At 38.3% G+C, this 18037-nt stretch overlaps 1 protein-coding gene across 2 annotated transcripts in view; it reads right to left on the bottom strand.

The window, feature by feature from the left end:
* Window positions 1-18037, bottom strand: part of DYNC1I1 (dynein cytoplasmic 1 intermediate chain 1) — a 307556-nt gene that overhangs the window by 270023 nt on the left and 19496 nt on the right. For both annotated transcript variants that reach the window (XM_042977393.1, XM_042977394.1), the window contains exons 2-4: window positions 10600-10716; window positions 3092-3206; window positions 274-364 (exon numbers count right to left, since the gene is read on the bottom strand). In XM_042977393.1, the coding sequence (XP_042833327.1) occupies window positions 274-364; window positions 3092-3206; window positions 10600-10707 (314 nt within the window). In that variant the 5' untranslated portion in view covers window positions 10708-10716. The remainder of the gene's footprint in view (window positions 1-273; window positions 365-3091; window positions 3207-10599; window positions 10717-18037) is intronic.

Below are 18037 nucleotides of genomic sequence, written 5' to 3'. Positions count from 1 at the left end.
GGATGTGGTTGTGTTTGTCAAACAAGACACATGGTGCTAAATTAGCCCAATCAAGGAAAAATAAGGTAGAAGTTTATCATTTCTAGTACTCAAAATCATTTCTATGCCACTAAAACAGCAAGCCACCATAAATCTAAATATAAACTGACTGAGTATACATGCAGATGCATGGACATTTAATAGCACACAACAGAGTGGCATGGTGTTTTTTGGCCTCTGTTTTCTTATAATATTGACATCCCCCCTGGCCTTTGTTAGAGGGACAGTTCTTACCTTGTTAATGGTCCCAGGTCTCCTGAGTCTTGGCTTCCAGCTTCACTGGGAGTGCTCACTGATTTCGAAGAGGGAGACATAGGGGTTGGGACTAAATAATGAAAATAACAGGTATCCCATGTTAAAAAATGCAGCGACTGCACTGGAGAAGAGCAGTGTCAGACAAATCAAAACAAATGGGCCCAAATTAAAGTGGTTGTATGGCCAGGAGAGATTAAGATGGGGTAAGGAAAAAAAAAAAAAAAAAAAAAGGAAAGAAAAGGAAGAAAGTCAAGTGAATTTTTCATATTTTGGAAATTAAAATTTGAAATGAATTTAGACAGAATTAACTTAGGGATTCTAAGGCCATGTCCACCTTAACAAAGTGAAATGGAGAATCAAAATAGCTATCCAGATATTTCAACTCAAATATCTCTCTAGGGTGACCTATCCAGATAATTTCAATTCTCCACTTTATTTTGTTAGTATAGATGTGACCTATTAAAAAAGTGGGTGTCTATAAAACTTTGAAACATTATGGAATAAGTAATTCTGAATAATTTTAAATCGTCAAAGAGAGAGAGGAAAGTCTGTTGTATGTCTACATTGGAGGGAAATCAATTCTCTGTGGAATATAAACTGCATTTACTATGTGAGACTAAATGACAGATAGAGAAAGGGTAAATGTTAAACCTGGTAATTTAAAAATCTTTTTCAAAACAAAGGAAAATGCCAGGTGGCTTTATTTTTACATTTAATGAATAGTTTCATCCCATTGTATTGTTTACTGTGTTCGGAACTTGCTTCCCTTCGCCTGCGGCAGCGCTAGAAGGCACTGCCATGGGCACAAAAGTAAACAGCCATTCTAAAGACCGGAGAAATAAGTTCGAAGATTGAGGTCAGTGCAAGCTGAAAATCTGACACAAGGATAAGAAAAGAAAAAAGGTACAGGAAATGTAAATGTATATATATATTTTTTCTGTCCTTCAGGTACAAGCCAAACGTCCTTCAGATAGAAGCTGCACCAAATAGCCAAGATGGCTCCAGGCCAGACAAATTCAGGGGGTTCTCAATATCACACATGCCAAAGAAGCCATATGGGCAGAAAGAAACTTCAATACATAAGTGTAGATTCCCATTTGGTTTCAATCATGTGCAATTTCCTTTTATTTATTTAATAGAGTAAAGGGTTTAACTATTTTGTCCAAATCCTATAACACAACGGCAGATCTGTCATGGAACTGGGAATTTCGTGAGCTCCCATAATTAATTCACTGATTACCCTCCGTAGTAAGTCAGAGGGTAAGTTGGAGAGATGGATGAAAACTGAAAATGGGCGCCACTCTCACCAAGTCAGGAATGCAGGGATAGCTCAGAATTTGGCCATAGTGGTCATGGTTTAGAGATATTTAACTGTTTTGTTCTTAAAGTTTAATTGCTGGCTTTATTTATAATAGAGGAAAATAGGACATGCGACTATGGGGCTTAACCAGTGTTCACACTGCAACAGAATCTCAAAGGCTATTTTGAGGCAAAAACATAATGGATTACTGCAAAGTGTCTACATTATGTCACAAGTCAACTAAGTATTAAGAAGTTTGTCAGCTCCTCAAAGAAGGTCCATCAGCCAAATATCCCAAAGGTTACATCTTCCATACCATAAAGGAGTTAAACGAAGTAACCAACATCTTGTAGGGGCTCCTTCTATAATTGTTAGACATATGATTTTACCTAATGCAAACTGAGGGTCAGTATAAAATACTTTTTTATGGTGTTTTAATTGTGTGTATATATGTTAAATTATATCCAGTAACACTTAATAATTCATTAGCTTATTACATATTGCTTTTTCTTACTTATATTAATAAAATACTTGTCATTTTGTTGTACATGGGACAATTTTTATTCTTAGTTTAACTATGGAAATAAATAAAAATTTATTTTAATATAAAAGCCAATGGTGGGATTTAAAAAAACAAAAACTATTTTGAAATGAAGACTTGATATTGTATCTATTTATATGCATTATTTTTAAAGTCTTTTTTTTTTTTTACTATATTGGCTATCATGTAGTTTCACAGACACCCCAGGATTATCCTGAAATGTATGGAAAGTAAATGGATAAAGAGAAATAAAATAAATGATCACATGAGAGGTACACAATGAAGTGACAGAATAAACACATCATGTAGAAGTTTACCTTCAACACACATAAACCAAATAATTCAATATCCAAACCCTAGTCACAAAATGAGATTGTGGACAATTAACTACAAATGAATGAGTTGGAGGAGGGGTGTTGCAATAAAAATGCCAATTAGCAGTGAAACCAAGATCTACAATAGACTTGAATAATTTAAACTTGTTAAGTAGCTGTTAATTTGTCACTATTTTAAGTTTTCCTTCACATTTCCCACTGAGCTTTCTATTTTCATCATGGAATAATTCTATGCCTGTAGTGGTTATGAAATTCATAACCAGATTCACAGTATTTAGGTTGGCAGAGAGAGGCTGGGATTCAGTGATGGAAATGAAGAACAATTTAAGAAAAAAATTCCAAGATTTCTTGTGTTTACCATGTGGCAACTCGTTTAACAAGTATAAAATAATCTACTAGTACACAGTAGAGAAGGTTGACCATATAATCAGTCAATAAGCAGCAATCTGTCTTTCCATCTCCTTCCAGCCCCCTCAATTCCAAAAATAAATACAGCTGAACCATAAGCCACAGAATTTCTTCAAAAATAAAAATAAAAGAAACATAAAAGAACAGTAAACGCTGGACATGGTAAATCCCATGCAAGTCAAATTTAAGAAAACAGTAACACCGTTCAGGTACCTAGAGGGGGCTCCGGTGATATACCAATGCTTTGCAAAAGAGCCTCTGTCTCTCTGCGTTTGCGATCCAGATCAGAGTCGTCCTGAACAGGTTCTTTCTTTTGCTGCATATCAGCCTAAAAAGAGTAGATGCCAGTAAGAAAAGTTAATAACAGAACTAAGTATATGCTTTTCCTGGCTTAAACTGAAAGTGGTAAATGCGTGGCAGTGAAGACCAAGCAAAAGCCATAAATAGATATAATCATGTGTATAAAGGATGAAAAAACACTGCAACTGCTCCACTTAATAATTACTAACCCGGTGCTTTCTCTTTTGTTTGAAGGTTTTTTTTCCCCTGCTTTTATTGCATGGTATGAAAGTTTCTCTCACTCAGTTTTGAAAGAAACCATCAGAGTTAAGTATTTCTGGCTGGGATAATATGGATTATTCTTTTTTTTAATTCTGTTTGCCTTTTTCAACCCCATTGTCCCTTCTGGGAAGACATACTATCTATCAATTCTTGATGAGTGCGTGTTTATAATATTCACGCCCCATGTTGGAATTACAAAAACAAAGAATTACTGGGATCTAACTAAAAAATAAAACTAGTTCTGAAATCTGTAACTGTAAAATATAGTCTGTATCAGCAATCTAAGTTTACCATGGTTTAAAATAAACCATGCTACAATATTTATTGAGGCATGTGAGCAATATTGATATCTAAGTGTTGTAACTTAATTCTGATTTTCACAGGCTTCCATTAAATATATTAACTCAAGGGAGAAAATTATCTTGTAGAAAAATATAGAATAAAAAAAATCATTCAGAAGAAGTTTCCCAAATTCTGTCAAACAAACACAGGGCTTCATATAGACAGATCCTATGTCTGGTTCGTGTTTTCTATAGGATAGGAACAACAAAATACAGGTTAAAGAAGGTCATCGGTGGGATTCTGGGCTAATTAAACATTCAGGTCTTTTCTATTTCCTAACACAGTTAATTACTTAAGGCATTTATCCCACATCTGAAACATGGTAACATCCTGCTTCATGATAAAGCTTTGAGAGTTTACAAAAGTGAAGCTATCTTAAGGTTGTCAAAGCCAATTATCCAGTTACCAAACACACCCTCCTCCCGAGGGGCAAGTTGGGTACCCTAACAGGTATATTATCTGCTTCAAGGGTAGCCGGGTACATTTCAAAGCACCAAAGCATAATTTACATCTTGGCATCTGAAGCAGAAAAAGTCCATGCAACTTTTACTTCCAGATGACAACCTACACAATGATTATAAGCAAAATGCATCTCTGCACATAATGCTGGGCTCGACACTTTTGTTATTATTCATCTCAGGCTTAAAATGCTCTCATATTTGAAGTCTATCTGTCATTTGAGGAAAAACTGTCATTGTGGGGGTTGATGAAGGCTAATGAGAGCACTAGAGGCTTTCTGGCACTCTCACCTAGCCCAAAATTCTGAAATGACAGTTTAATCTCTATCCGTGAAGATAGCAAAGTTCACATTCTTTTCCAATTTTAACATTTAAACTTATTGAAGAAAGTTCCAAAGTGTATGCGCACAACAGAGGCAAAGATAGAACTAAAATAGGAAGGAGGGCCTTGCAGAGTGAGGATCTATATCAACATTCACATATCAGAAAGTTAAAAAAAGGAAGGAGGAAATCAAACAAAAGGGAATTACCATAGAAGTTACTGAAATACAAATGGAAAAACTAAGATAAGCAAAATCCATCTTAGGAAGCCAGTATGAAACAATATGATTTTACAGTGGAGAGTTTAGCCATCACTGGACTTTCAGCTTTACTGAGAGCAGATATGTGTTTATTTTGTTCACCACTATATCCTCACAGTAAAGCTGAGAAGTTAAGTGTCTAACTTGAGCTCCGGTCATTAGCTCTCAGTTCAAGAGTTTGAGCCTCATGTCAGGCTCTGTGCTGACAGCTCAGAGCCTGGAGCCTGCTTCAGATTCTGTGTCTCCCTCGCTGCCCCTACCCCACTCGTGTTCTGTCTGTCTCTCTCTCTCAAAATTTAACATTAAAATTTTTTTTTAACGTATTGAATAAATGAACAATTATCTCCCTTTGGTAATTGTTATTCTATAACTATAGAATCTCAGAATTCTACATCCTTCCGCCAACTGCACTCTGTTCAGCAAGCGTCTTTACAACAGCACTGTTAGGAGTCCTCTGAACTTTCAGTGACCCAGTGTTCATAACAGAGTCATTGCTATATCCTAGCAACAAAAAGAGTCATTAACCTTTCCTCATTCTTTTAACAAAAACATAGTGAAGGACAACAGAGTGTCAATGGTAATGAGACAAGGAGGTTCTAATGGAGCTTAAATAGAGTGAACCGAAGAAGATCTGCCTAATCCTTTCCTTTCCAATAAACTTAGAGTATATTATCTAAAACTTTCTGTCATGTATGTCCTATGCAGAAAGGCACAGATTTTTTTAAAATTTATTCTTTAAGCATTAAACATTTAAGAAACACACTAGAGGGCATGTCACACATCAGCATGCATAACCATACACTGTGCAAAAACAGCACACCTGAACTCCTCCTCCAAAATTTCATTCCTTTTCATACAGGTGCCTCTACAACTCATTCTCTGCCTTCCACCTTCTTTAATTCTTAAGGAAGAAGGCAATATAGTGACATATATTAGTAAGGACAAATGTCCATCTAGATGTAACAAAAGCTTAAGAAAGCTATCGGCACTCAAAGGTGACAAGGAAAATGCAAACTTAGGTAACTGGGGCTTATTAGAAATAAAGGCAATTCCTATCTGTTACCAATTAGTACCTTAAACTAAACAGAGTGATACTACATCCAAGGCAGTTAGTTATACCAAGTGCTCTAGTCACGAAACTTTTGATTTTCTCCATGTAATTACTGTAGAATCCTAATATATTTTAATGACTCAATAGGAGTGATTTCGCAGTGCTAGCAATTAAAAAATGTGCTAGGTGTCTTTCCCAGAAAACGATATTTCTGTTTGCAAAGAGTAATCACAGCTGAGACCCAGGGAGGAAAATCAAAGAAAGCAAATTTGTCAGCTGAGAACTGTCAGTCACTTTTTCAAAGACAGCTCCATAGTTATTAGAGGAACAAGTGAGGACAGGCCAGGAAACCTCTGTCTGTCCTACCTTACAGCAATCCAGCAGAAGGTCAAGGACAGGACGAAACTTCAGGGTGGCCCCATTAAGGACACCTCATTGCATTAAAGCCAATTTTTCATGAAGCTGGGACTGAATCTGAAATGGTGGCCACTATATTTATTTTGAAATCAGATTTCATCCATAATACCACAACCAAGAAAACAGTTGACATCCAAAGAAGCACAGAGTGGTAATTTTATACATGTATAGCTTTCTGGATTCTGTGGAGATAATCAACCTAGGTGGTCCTAACTCACACCAGTTTTCAGTCCTGGTAAAAAAATAGTCACTCAGATTGGCATTAAGAAGCATTTTGTTTCCTTTTTATTCTAAATTTGTGTCATTTAAAATATAAGCTTAAATAAAGTTAAAAATCAAGCCTATAAGTTAAGGCTATTGCTAACACTCTACAAACACCACAAAAACTAGACAATCTTAAAACTCAGGAGTCAGTGACAGTTGACTGGGGCATCCCATAGACTCAAGATCAGAATTTCCAAGGATATTTGCAGGAAAGAATTCCAGATGTTTGGAAAAGGTGTCTGTGACCAGCATCTCAGACTAGTGCTAACTAGTTGCTGTGTTCACTCACGCACTCAATCATTCTTTGTTTAACCCTTTATTGAAGTCCTGCTAGGTGGCAGGATCTGTGCTAGACATTCACTTGAAAAACACCAGCCCTGTCCTCAAAAGCCTGCCCTCTCTTAGGAGAGAAAGACGAGTGAAGATGCAAACATACTGCTTTGTGCTAACTGGTTTGATGAGGTCAAGGATAGGGGCTGGACTAACTAGTCATGGTGGGAGAAAGGTATAAGAGAAGGTTTTCTGGAGGAAGTGACGTTTGAGGTGAGAACTGAAAGACAGACAGTTAACAGTCAGGAGAAGGACAATAGAGAGAAGTAGGAGAATGGTACAAGCAGTAAGTAAATATTCACAAACTCCCTGTCAAGAGAGAGTGTGGCCCATACGGGATATGTAAGTAGCTGAGACTGGCCAGAATGTGGATTTAAGGAGAAAGAAGATGGGGTGAAAAGAAAGTGCTGTCTTGTCCACCCAGGATCTGATGACCACTATAAGTTGGAGAAGGGGTAGTAAAAGAATGACCCCAGGTTTCTGTTTAGGGCCACGGGCTGGAAGAGGGGATCCTTCCTGAGACTGGAGATAAGGGCGGCTACCCTTAAGGCTTTGACTTCTGGGGCCCAGTATCCTCATTTGAAAATTCCAGGTTTCTTGCAGCTACAAAATGCTATAATTCCAGGAAACTGGAAGACTTGAATTATAAGATCCGTCCAATAACAGTATTTTTGGAAAACGGCCTCATCAGCAGGATCCTGATAAATGTATGTAGCCAACCGTACGGGGTTGCATTCTCCTATTCTGGTTGCCAATCTCAAGAGCAGAATAACCACTGCTTCCTACTGACCAGTTCCTCTGTGCCTTATGTTCTCCTTACATCCTCACAGAACTCTGTGAGGTAGGCACCAATATTTTCCCCATTTTACACAAGGGAGAACAAGGTCAGAAGGGTCTCATACTCACTCAAGGCCATTCTGTGAAGGGCAGAGCCAGGTTTCCCAGCCACATCACCTCAAAAGCCTTGGGGCAAAATCACTGAATTTTCCCGCTTCTGTCTTACGGCAAAGTCTGCTCAGACAAACCAACTCATCACAGTCTACAAAAGTTACTCTGACCCAATTAAGGAAAGATCTTTTGCAGGGGGAAACGGGTTGCCGAGGAACAAGACAGGTTTTAAGGATGGTGTCATCCAATGAATCGCAAAGTCTGGCCCTGGTCGGACCTTTCGAATCAAAACCTTTGAGATGGAGAGTGAGGGCTCTGTACTGCCACGGGAGCCCATGGAGCAAGGTCAGGATATGACAGGCTTAACCCTGTGGAAACAAGGAAACTAAGACCGTTGCTTTAATTCCAGGCCCAGAAAATACAGAGCCCAGGTGTACCACACTCCTTACCACCTGCCACTGGCAACCTCCTAGGGCTCCATCTGCTGTGTAACGGGCCAAATCCCCATCGGGCAAAGCTGCCGGGTACAGAAACAGAAAGGATGGCCTGTTTCGATCAGCCTTGTTTGCCTGCAATTCCCCGTGCGCACCCGCCCCCCCCCCCCCATGGGTGAAGTGACAAAGACGAGGCAGACAGCATAATTTGGAACCGGATTTCCCATACCACATCACATTTTGTAGTAATTCTATGAAATCCAAGTTGAATGTTAGAATGTCAGTTTAAAAGGAAACTGGTTATTAGTAAAGGATAACAGGTGCTATAAAACTATAGTAAGTGTTGACATTTGAAGGAAAGGAAGCATAATAACCTAATGCCTTTTTTGGCTTTGCCTGGAAATGAATAGCCATTCCTTGTCAACTCTCACCTCTACTTCACTCAAAGACTGCATACATAATAGCAAAGATCACCAAGAGAAAAACATTATGTGCACTGTCAAGGACAAATAAGACTGTGGCATCAATCAAAGTGTAATGGAACGGGAGAGATGTGAGCTGGCAGGAGGCTAAAACACAATTGCAATTATGTTTTACTTTGTTGGGAAATAATTGTTCCAAATCTGTTACCTTGGTCTCCCACCCTTATAGTATGAAACAGAGCCTATCTAGATTGTAAGGCATCAAAAGACATTTTCTTTTTCCTTACAGAAAGACTCCAAGTATGGGACAGCTCTGGTTTCTAAACACACGAGTGTATCACACATAAAGTTTCCTTCTCAGAAAACTATTCCAAACCACCTTTGGCATCTGGTTTCTGTACAAGATGTGGGCTATTTCTACATGACCGCAACAAATTGGAGAATTAAAAATAAATTATTTGTTGGATTGAGCTAGGAGAAGAAAACATGACATGACAGCAACGCACTGAACTGGGAATCCAGAGCCCTGGATTCTGGGTGTGGCAGACAGAAAGTGATATTTCATCTCTGGGTTTCTGCTACTTTGTGGGCGTAACGAGGTGTGTCAGTAGAAAGCCTCTAAAATCTCTTCTAGTTTCAAAATGTCATAATTTTATGTCCATGGAGCAGAGTCTACTACCATACTACCTACCCTCTCCCCAAGACGGGGACATACTGCTTTCCCTCTATCAGACCTAGGATCCTTGTTTATGCTGAAAAACACACATCCTTAGGAAACCATGGAGATCCATTGGCATCATTTTTCTATTGTTCTCCTAAAATGTTCTGGCTAGTAGTTTGTGTGTGTGTGTGTGTGTGTGTGTGTGTGTGTGTGTGTGTGTGTTTTAATGTTTGTTTATTTTTGAGAGAAAGAGCTTGCAAGCAGGGGAGGGGCAGAGAGAGAAGGACACAGAGGATCCAAAGCAGGCTCCGCACTGTCAGCACAGAGCCTAATGCGAGGCTCGAACTCACGAACTGTGTGATCATGACCAGAGCTGAAGTCAGACATTCAACCAACTGAGCCAGCCAGGCACCCCAGGCCAGTAGTTTTGCAAAATTTTTTTCTTAAAACTAACACATATTGGGGCTCCTGGGTTGTTCAGTCGGTTGAGTGTCTGACCCTTGATTTTGGCTCAATTCATGATCCCACGGCCTGTGGGATCAAGACCCTCATCAGGCTCCATGCTGAGCATGGAGCCTGCTTAAGATTCTTTCTCTTGGGGTGCCTGGGTGTCTCAGTGAGTTGGGCATCCGACTTTGGCTCCGGTCATGATCTCTCAGTTCATGAGTTTGAGCCCTGCATCGGGCTCTGTGCTGACAGCTCACAGCCTGGAGCCTGTTTTGGGTCTGAATCTCCCTTTTTCTCTCTGCCCTTCCCCCGTTCATGCACGAGCATGCTCTCTCGCTCTCTCTGTCTCTCAAAACTAGACTTAAAAAAAAAGATTCCCTCTAAAATATAAATAAATAAATAAATAGATAGATAAATAAATAAATAAATAATTCTTTTTAAGAGCCCTAACACATATTAAACACTTACCAGAGCCTGGGTACTACCAAGTGCTTTACAAGATTAACTCTTTTAATTCTCACAACCCCACAAAAAATATATATTAGTATTCCTATTTTAAGGATAGGAAACCAAGATACAGAAAGGTTAAGAAATTTCTAACAATAGAGATTTCACGGACCACTTTCAGGTGCTATTCAAGTCTAAGGTGAACCTAGGGCTTGGAGACCTCTGGACCATAGGCGGTGCTTGGCCAGGACACAGCAGGTGACAACGATCTCGTTACTCTGGGTATGCAGATACCCATTCATTTTATTCAGAGATCCTAGAAGGATTCTTCTAGAGCATCCTCTTAATCATTTGACCAGTCCCTTAGAATCAAGTGATTTTCCTTTTTCCCTGCAACACCCCAATACCCAGTATTTACCTCTTTCTTTTTCCTCTCTTCTTCCTTCCGTTTCTTCTCTTCTCTTATCTGTGCTAAGCGCTGTTTTTTGCGCTCTAGCTCAGCTTTTAAGTCACTTTTGTCAGACATGTTGGTTTCCTTGGAGGAAAAGAAAAAAATGTGAATATATAAAAATAACTTTTCTGTATTATCATTGCAAAAATCATTCAAAAGCTTGAAAATGTGACTTTTTGACCATAACAGGTTGTATTACGTAGCCTATGTCGAAGAATCAAAGAAACAAATGAAGTTAGATCTGGTCTCATGCTATGTAAATATCTTCCTTTTTATGTATTCATAAATATTTGAAGAAATACAATGGTATAATCTGTTCTGGTCTGAAGAATAATAGCAACTTCAGAATAAGCAAGACACTTTCTGTGCAAGTTTCTTAACAAATAAACAACAAATAAGTAAATACGTAAATAAATAAATAAATAAATAAATAAATAAATAAATAAGAGAATCAAAAAAGAACTTTCACCATGACTTCCAATTTAGACGACAATGCACCAATTCATCCCCACACTGAGGAAAGAACATAGGCTGTCATAAACCCTTAGAGATGTGCCCTGCTCAAATTTCTATGGACTCTGTAAACATTCCTCCACTGAGCCTGGGCACATAGATTTCATTTTGCCTAGCATTATATGCATCAGGGAAGACAGCCACTAAAGACCTAACATGTTAATCTTCTTTTTCTGTAAAACTCCTCCCAAACTGTCACAATTAATTTTGTCTCCAGTACAATCCTATCTCTATAAAACGTTCATCTGCATACTGAACACAATAGTGCTTATCCTGGCACTTTCCCTTTCCAAAGCAAAAGATGTCTATGAACACATGAAATAGTAGGTAACACCATGGCAAGTTCTTGGGAAAATTTATCTGAATGAAATTTAATTTCTGTTAGTGGGCATGGTGATGCCAATGGTGATGATGCCAGAAATATTTGCAAATACAATATGTTCGGAGAATACTGTCACCAGTTACCAATGATTAAATTTGCCTGTTTCATGCTCTCAATTGGAAACTAAGAAAATGGAAACACTGAGAAATGAAGAACCCCCTTCTGACCCAAATTCCAAAAATAAAGCAAAAAAACAAAAAAAAAAAATCCAAAATGTCATGAATATTAATTTACATATTATTTATATGCAGCTATGATGAATATATAATGAATCCCTAAGTAGATGACAGAGGAATGAAAGGCAAAAAAGAAGCAAAGAATACAAAAGAATGAAATATCCTCAAACTTCCTGTCACTGCCTTTAGAAGGTAATCAAGAAGCTGCAGTTACCCTAAGACACACTTCCCCAAAAATACTCATAGTTGTAAAATGCACTTTACTGTACATATTCCTTCTGGTTCATGGTGTAATGGCAAAGAATTGTGAAATAATAGCAATAATAATCACAATAATTAATCTTTGTAATCAATTCATGAACACACCCTATCTTCATTTTTCAACAAATATCATCAAATAATTAATCTTTGCCAGGCATGGTCTAAGGCATCAGAGTACAAAGATGAGGAAAATCAGATTCTCCCCTTCAAAGAGTGCATAACTGCACTTTGTAGGCATGTGGGATGGCTGGAGATGTTCTCTGAGATACTGGCCTGTGGGCTTCTGAGTGCCAAACATTTATTTGTTATCACATTTAATCATAACAATCCAAGGAGACCAGTGTTGTTATTAATACCTTGCTTGCATTTCAGATAATGGAGGCTCAGCAAGACCTAAGAATGCATAGTCAGTACATGGCAGCGGCTAAATTCAAGCGTGCCCATGCTCTGAACTACTCCACTCTGCTGACCCCAACGTACAAGTTAGGCAGAATGCAGAGCAAAAGAATAATTAAGATCTACTAGAATGAGCAAGCATATGCTTTGAGGAGGAGAGGAAATGTAAGGTGGATATCAAATGAGGTCAGAAACTAGCAAAGAAGGGAAGATACCGATATGCAAAGACCTATAGAATGGGAACCAGCAGGCTAAGAGATGTGGATGAATCCAAGCCAAGAAATATAAACTTTAGTTGGTAAGAATGTATTTGTGGTGGCAACAGGTAAAGCCTTTGGAAGACAGAAGAGTTCCATTTGGTATAATGAGAGATGGGAAATCACAGCAGCTTTTTGAAGGGGAAAGTGACCAAGTAAAAATGGAATCTGCTTAAGCCTACTCTTGTCCCTGCCTGGAAAACAGATAGGAGCAGAAACTAGAAATCAAGCAAGCTGCCTAGAGGCTGGTGATCTACCTGGATCCATTGCACCTGCATGAGGATGGTGGGTGGATGTAGAGACCGAATGTAAGGAATGTGGGCAGATGAAAGCATGCTAAGAAGGAAGAAGTAACTCTTGATAGCCTTTAGATATGGAAGCAAAAGAGAAAGACTCAGACACAATTCAACTTTGAGAAAGCAAGGAGGATAGCAGCGAAGCTGGAAAGAGAAGGCAGGAAAGAAATAATGAAAAAACTTGTAGTATGTTGTGATTTTGGTGTCAATGGGATTTCTGGGCAGAAAGAATGCATAGATACTATAGATGGGATGAGAAGCTGGATGGGGACCGGAGCTGTGGAACAGAATTCTGAGTCATCCACCTACGAAGTTTAAAGCTGAATCACAAATTCAAAGTCCTACAGGAGCCAGGCAGATAACATGAGGACACAAAGCAGTGATTAAGACCAGGCAGAGAGGAAATAACCTGCCTGAAGAAGAAAGCTCTATCCAGCTCCATGGTTGACATGGAAAAATATGAATCAAAGCAGTTAGATCTTCTGATTTCTTTTTAAGAGAAACCATGGAACTGACAAAAATCAGGTTTATCACTAAAATATCATTTGCCAATAATTTTCAACACCAGTGGGCAAAATTCCTGGCAGGAGAAAATACGACCCTAATTCCAGAAGCCATCTGTGAAATTACAAATACTCTTCCTTCTCCCATGGGGACCAATCAGATTTATGTTTTTGACATTTTTTTGGCCGTCAGAAATGAAATGTCCAATCAAAAAGATCACTATTAAAGCAATAATTGTGTCATTCTGAACACAGCCAGTGGAAACTACTTAGAATTTTCTCCCACACATTTCCCCAGTTGCAATTGGACTTCTTCTAGTCCACCGAAAGGGCCTGCCACAAATTCAGCTATATACTATGGTCATTAAGGAGCAAACTATGTAATAAGAACATCCTATATTTGTTGTGATTTTCTGGTTGACCTTCATTCATGAGCAGGAAGTAAGGTGTATATTTAGTACATTTCTGCAAAAAGCAAAGTTCTTCTTACAACTGATAAACGTGTATGACCATGCTGGTAATTTAAGTTGGTGTTACCAGCCGCACAGCCAACATTTTTAAAATAAACAACAAAAACGCCAACGGAACTTTTAAAAAGTATTAGGTAGTGGTGTTTCAAGCAACACACTTTTTAAAGGTCGTAGAGACACAATGGCAAAAGATAGCTATAGAGTATCTTCCACTTACTGATTTTTTGGATCTACTCCAAAATAGACATTTTGCACCAACACCAAGTAGAATAAGAAATCTCAAGAGAACACCTCATAAAGGGTTTGGGAAGTATACATTAGAGTAAATGAATGGCCCTTTACACACAGTAAAAAGGCTGCAATCGTGGCACTAAATGCAGTGTCAGCACTAAACTCCCCAGGCTTTCCCGGGGGGCTTGCCACTCCGACTCACTAAATCTCCCTGCACATCAAGCAAAGCAAATTGAGGAGCAAAGCATGGGGGACATGAGTTATAGAGCTTCCTGTGGCTAATGTAGGTCATTGCAAAGGCAATTCTGATGCTCTCAGTTTAAGAAAATAAGAGTCAGAGCTACCCGCTGCTAATTATTGCTCACCTACTTCACACACACACACACACACACACACACACACACAAACACACACACACACACACACACACACACACACACACACACACAGCTGGTCTCTTTCATTTAAAAATTAAAAAAGGGGTCAGGAGAGAAATCACACCACCTCTGGGTGTAAGTCTGTTCATCAACCTACTCTGCCACCAACCATCCAACTACAGTTTACCTCTCCCTTGTCTTAGGAACAATTACAGCTCAGCCTCGCCCACTCCATCCATTCCAGGGTCAGATGATGTACTTTTATGATGCCTGCTCAGCTCTCCTCAGAGCAGAGTCCCATATTCCAAATTTGTTTTCTGTTGGTGACATTCCTCTTACCCACACTCTCTTACAACCTACCTTCACTTACCCAACTCTCACTTTTTACCTCCTCCCACCCTGGCATCTTAGGCCATGCTCTCCTACAAATTCTCCAGATTTACTACCGCTGAATACAACCCCACTTCATCTCTTTTCTTTCTTTTCTTGTCCCCCAAGTTACCCACCCCTCAACAAGAGATATCCAAAAGTTCAAATCAGCTACTCCATGTCCTCTGGGCTCCATACACTAATCCCCAACACTTATTATTATTTTTTTTTTCAAATTTCAGTTCTCTACTTCTGATTCCCCCCCCTTTTTTTTTAAAAGCAGAACATTATTATATTTCAACACACAACTTCTGTACAACCAAAATTAAAACATCACAGTAAGATGTTGGAGACAAAACACGGCATTTCATTTACAATGCATGGCGAATGGTTAACATTCCTTAGTCATAAATAATCTCTTACAAACCAGTAACAAAGACACTAATATTCCAAGGGAAATGAAAAAAAAAAAACAACACAGAGGAAAATGAAATAACAAATGACTATTAAGGTTTAAGGACATATGAAGATAATTGAACTGAACAATAACAGAATAAAAGCAACTTCTTTGTAGTATCACATTGACCAAGATTAAAACATTGACATCTAATGTTTGCACAGTTTTAGAAAAAAAAAACAAAAAAAACACTGGGAGACAAGATTGATGAGGACAGTCTATACAATTGGGGGAAAATCTCTACTTTTGACTCAAAATATAAATTTTGGATATGATTAATTCCAATGAAGTGGATATACTAGGACTATTTCAACAAATTATTTGGAGAAATTCAAAATAATTTACATATAAGCATGTTCACTGCACAGAAAATTTGTAGCTAATGGATTTCTCTTTTTATCCCTGGTTCAACCTTTATTCCCTTGCTTCACTATAACTCATCTCCACCCATCCTCCCAAATGTCTCAGTTCTTATAACTTTTGCTTCAGTCCATCTCTGAGCCCAGTAAAAGGCCATTTGATCTCAGTTAAATGAATCAATATAAGAAAAGAACTTAGAATCATGCCTAACAAATATTAAACACCCAAGAAAATTGTTTTTCCTCTTCCTCCTCTTCCTTCTCTACTTCTTCCTTTCCTTCTCTTCCCCTTTTTATATTATTATTATTATAATCATCATCATTATTATTATCATTACTATTACTATTACTGTTTTCTACCATGCCAACCCTTTCCCCCATCACTAAGTCCACCTTAATTCAATAACCAAAGTCATCATTCAAAGTTCACTGCAATCATTTAAAAAATATTACAGTGAGAAATACATTAAAGGTATATAGCACGTTACTGATTTAGTAGCAATATAATCAGAGTAAGAAAACCCAATCTGTGATCCAAGAGAGTCTAAGGCACTTCAGAGCAAATAGAAGGAGCTTCTCAATCTAATGGATTATAAAATGGAAGTTATGTGGTTAAAGAGATGTTACTCAAATAAAAATATTGTAAAAAATTAAATGCAGTCATTTAATTTAGTAATAGTAAAATTCTTCTCAATTTTTCAGTTGAACACAGGAATTACATATCAAGCTGTCCCAAGTAGACATCCTCCCGTATCTCACCCACTTCCGCCCAGAGGATGGAGAGGCACATGGAGAAATGGTTTCTTCTCTAACGAAGAAGTTAGTTGCAGGGAGGGTTAATCCTGCCATTCCATTATAGAAATGGCTCATGATCCTAAGTCTCAATGGAGGTAGAAATGGGGAGAGAAAAGAAGGAGGAAAATGTATGAGAGAAAAACATGGACACTGAGGAAGGAAGAAACAACACAAGTGATTTTCACACTGGCCCTTGTCTTTCCAGTTAACCTTGCATTTCCTTCACACTTCTTAAGTCCACACACATCCATAAAGAAAAGAAAGTTTTCAGTGTTTCTTGAATGCAATGAGACCTATAGCCTACATTTTCATTTTTGCATGTACCATCATGGGATGGTCGGGTCCTGTTTAGAACCAAGTATCTAACAGAGGAGAAGCAAAGGGTTTAGCTCTGTTTACACAGCTGCCAAGTAATAGACTCTCCCAAGGCTCAGCGTTTGAACAATATAGACTTCTATTTCCTTTTGGTTGTCTACGTTGGCAGCAGTTTGAGATTCCATTTCTAATGCTGGCATATGCAAATGTATTTTTAAGCTTAAAGTCAGAATCCTAGGAGGTTTAAATCATTGCCCAGCTGTGGCCAGACTCATTGAAAAAAATATCCAGAAACAAGTTCTCTTTTTCTGCCTGAAAACAATTGCTCTTGTCAGCTCTTTACTATGAGCTATTGAACTTTTCATCTGCCACTAGGTATGCATAAGAAATTTGATCTTTCCCAACCTTGTTTCACCTGCCTGGCTTTTCATAAAATGCAGCTGACTTCTCCCAACTGGATAGGTGGACAAGGGATGATACAGACCACAACCATTTGTCCATTTATACAGTGATATCTTGCCTTCTATAAAAGGAGGGTTATAGAAGTCTCAAGAGGGATTTGGCTGGTGAAAGACATGAGAGGGTTATTTGCTAAATTTTTACAGCCAACAGGACAATGTGAAAACAAAACTTTTTTTTTTTTCAGTTAATATTCTTTTTATTATGTAATGTGAGCTTGGTCGCAACAAGGTATACCTCTTCATCAGGAGTTAAGTCTAGAATATTTTCTGAGACTTGTTCCCTCATCTAGGTTGGGTTTTTTTGTTTTTTGTTTTTCGGGGTTTTTTGGAATTTACTGTCAAATTGGTTTCCATACAACACTCAGTGCTCATCCCAAAAGGTGCCCTCCTCAATATCCATCACCCACCCTCCTCTCCCTCCCACCTCCCATCAACCCTCAGTTTGTTCTCAGACAAAACTTTTAATAAAATCCATCTCATAGTCGGAAGTTGCCCGGGTATGGTCTACTCACACTGTTAGATGAGCAGTTTTTAAACGTTTTGCTTTCAGCATCCCTTGATACTCTTAGTTCTCAGTGACCCCAAAGAGCCTTTGTTTATGTGGGTTACATCTATCAACATTAACCATGTTAAAAATTAAAACCGATAAAACTTTAAATATCTAATAATTCATTTTAAAATAACTATAAACTTGTTACTAATATAAAATTTTTATGGAAAAAATAGCCATACTTCCCAAGGCAAAAAAACAAATAGTAAGAAGAGTGCAATTCCTTTACATTTTCAC

Source organism: Panthera tigris, chromosome A2, assembly GCF_018350195.1.
Source record: "Panthera tigris isolate Pti1 chromosome A2, P.tigris_Pti1_mat1.1, whole genome shotgun sequence".
Lineage (NCBI taxonomy): Eukaryota > Metazoa > Chordata > Mammalia > Carnivora > Felidae > Panthera > Panthera tigris.
This window is presented reverse-complemented; position numbering and strand designations above follow the sequence as displayed.